A 2,326-nucleotide genomic window follows, 5' to 3' on the forward strand; every position below is an offset into this window, starting at 1 on the left:
ATTTCAGCCCTCTAGGAGGGCTCTATAGAGAAACCTTTCAGGGGGTCCAAAGAGAAACCTGTTCTCTTGAGAGAAACCTGTGTGTGTGTGTGTGTGTGTGTGTGTGTGTGTGTGTGTGTGTGTGTGTGTGTGTGTGTGTGGGTGTGTATGTGTGTGTGTGTGTGTGTGTGTGTGTGTGTGTGTGTGGGGTGGGGTGGGGGGGTTTCTCACCTCTGTTTCTCCTGCAGAAGAAGAGTCCGGTTGCCAGCAGCAGCAGCAGCAGCAGCAGCAGCAGCAGCAGCAGCAGCAGGCTGAGGCCACTCACAGTGAGCGCCGTCTTCAGAGGGTCACGGTCTGGAAACCTCCGCTCTGCGGCGCCCAGCCGGCTCTGGGCCCTGCAGGTGAACACGTCGTCCTGCCGGTACGGCACGGAGCTGACCCGCCGGTACGGGCCGGCCTCGGAGGTCTCCACCTGGTCTCCCAACGGGCTCCCGGGGGCCGGCAGCCAGGTGACGGCCGGCAGCGGGTGGCCCTCCGCCTCACACCGCAGCCTCTGGGGGGCGCTGTCTGGACCCGCCTCGACCACAGAGAGCCTCAGGATCTGGGGTTCAACTGAGAAGAAACATGGAGAATAACTCGGTGGAGTTAGGTTACCATGACGACACATTTGGGCGAGTGTAGCTAAAAACATAAAATGGCAAATCCGTGGGAACCGTATCACTCCGCTCATCACAAGATTATAAACTGAGTAGTTAGCATGTTAGGATCTGTTAACATGTGTTAATATGTGTTAACGTGTGCTATCATATGTTAGCATGTTAGCATGTTAGGATCTGTTAACATGTGTTAACATGTGCTATCATATGTTAGCATGTTAGCATGTTAGGATCTGTTAACATGTGTTAACATGTGTTAATATGTGTTAACGTGTGCTATCATATGTTAGCATGTTAGGATGTTAGGATCTGTTAACATGTTTTAACATGTGTTAACATGTGTTAGCATGTTAGCATGTTAGGATCTGTTAACATGTTTTAACATGTGTTAACATGTGTTAATATGTGTTAACGTGTGCTGTCATATGTTAGCATGTTAGCATGTTAGGATCTGTTAACATGTTTTAACATGTGCTATCATATGTTAGCATGTTAGGATGTTTGGATGTTAGGATCTGTTAACATGTGTTAACATGTGTTAATATGTGCTATCATATGTTAGCATGTTAGGATGTTAGGATCATTTAACATGTGTTAACATGTGCTATCATATGTTAGCATGTTAGGATGTTAGGATCTGTTAACATGTGTTAACATGTGCTATCATATGCTAGCATGTTAGGATGTTAGGATCTGTTAAAATGTGTTAATATGCGTTAACATGTACTATCATATGTTAGCATGTTAGGATGTTAGGATATGTTAACATGTGTTAATATTTGTTAACATGGGCTTGCATATGTTAGCATGTTAGGATGTTAGGATCTGTTACAACATACTTTATAAGCATTTATTAGCAATTGTTAACATATGTTAGCGCATTAGTGTATGTTAGCGAGTTAGTATATGTTAGCATTTTAGCATATATTAGCACATTAGCATACGTTAGCATATATTGGAATGTTAACGTCTGTTAGCTATTTGTTAGCTTAAGAACCTTAGAATGCATAGTAACCCATCAGTGATCACTAAGACTTCACCTGTTACATAAAGCTGCGTCTCTCTTTGGAGACTTTGCCACAGACCGTCCAGCTCCACTCTGCAGAAGTACGTCCCGTTTTCCCCCAGATCCACCGCCCTGAAGAGGAGAGACACATCCCCCCGCCGAGGGTCTCCCTCCAGGGAGTACTTTAACTCAGAAGCTGAGCATCCCACGCGTCCCTCCATGGAGTTGTTTCTAACTGAGCAGCTGAAGAACGGCGGAGCGCCGGATTCTCTGGCGAGCCATTTCACCGTGACCTTCCCCGAGTAGTGCTCCTGGCTAGGATGAGTGAAGGAGCAACGGAGGACGGCGTCCTCTCCTCTGGGGACAAAGACCACCGGAGACACCGACATGGTCCAAGAGAAGGACCAGGACCCTGAAGAGGACAGTCAAGTCTGGACGAGTTGGTTTGTTGTGGGGCCGTCGCTACAGCTTCAGTTTTAATGTGTGTTAAAATATGTTTTAGCATATGTTAGCATGTTAGGGTGTTAAGCTCTGTTAACATGTGTTAGCATGTTAGGATTTGTTAATATGTGTTAGCATGTGTTAGCATGTAAGGATCTGTTAATATGTGCAAGCATGTGTTAGCATGTAAGGATCTGTAAATATGTGTTAGCATGTGTTAGCATGTTAGGGTGTTAAGCTCTGT

The 2,326-nt window shown here is 45.7% G+C and overlaps 1 protein-coding gene across 1 annotated transcript; it reads right to left on the minus strand.

The window, feature by feature from the left end:
* Positions 1 to 304: 304 nt before the first annotated feature.
* LOC117941317 (sialic acid-binding Ig-like lectin 15) lies at positions 305 to 2,039 on the minus strand (the record flags this gene model as incomplete). The annotated part of the gene is made up of 2 exons (XM_034866380.1): positions 1,721 to 2,039; positions 305 to 591 (listed from the first exon to the last, which is right to left on the minus strand). Coding segments are annotated over exons 1-2 (597 nt in total), but the record flags the coding sequence as incomplete, so codon positions are not given.
* Positions 2,040 to 2,326: the final 287 nt, after the last annotated feature.

Source organism: Etheostoma cragini, unplaced genomic scaffold (genome assembly GCF_013103735.1).
Source record: "Etheostoma cragini isolate CJK2018 unplaced genomic scaffold, CSU_Ecrag_1.0 ScbMSFa_54, whole genome shotgun sequence".
NCBI classification, from domain to species: Eukaryota; Metazoa; Chordata; class Actinopteri; order Perciformes; family Percidae; genus Etheostoma; species Etheostoma cragini.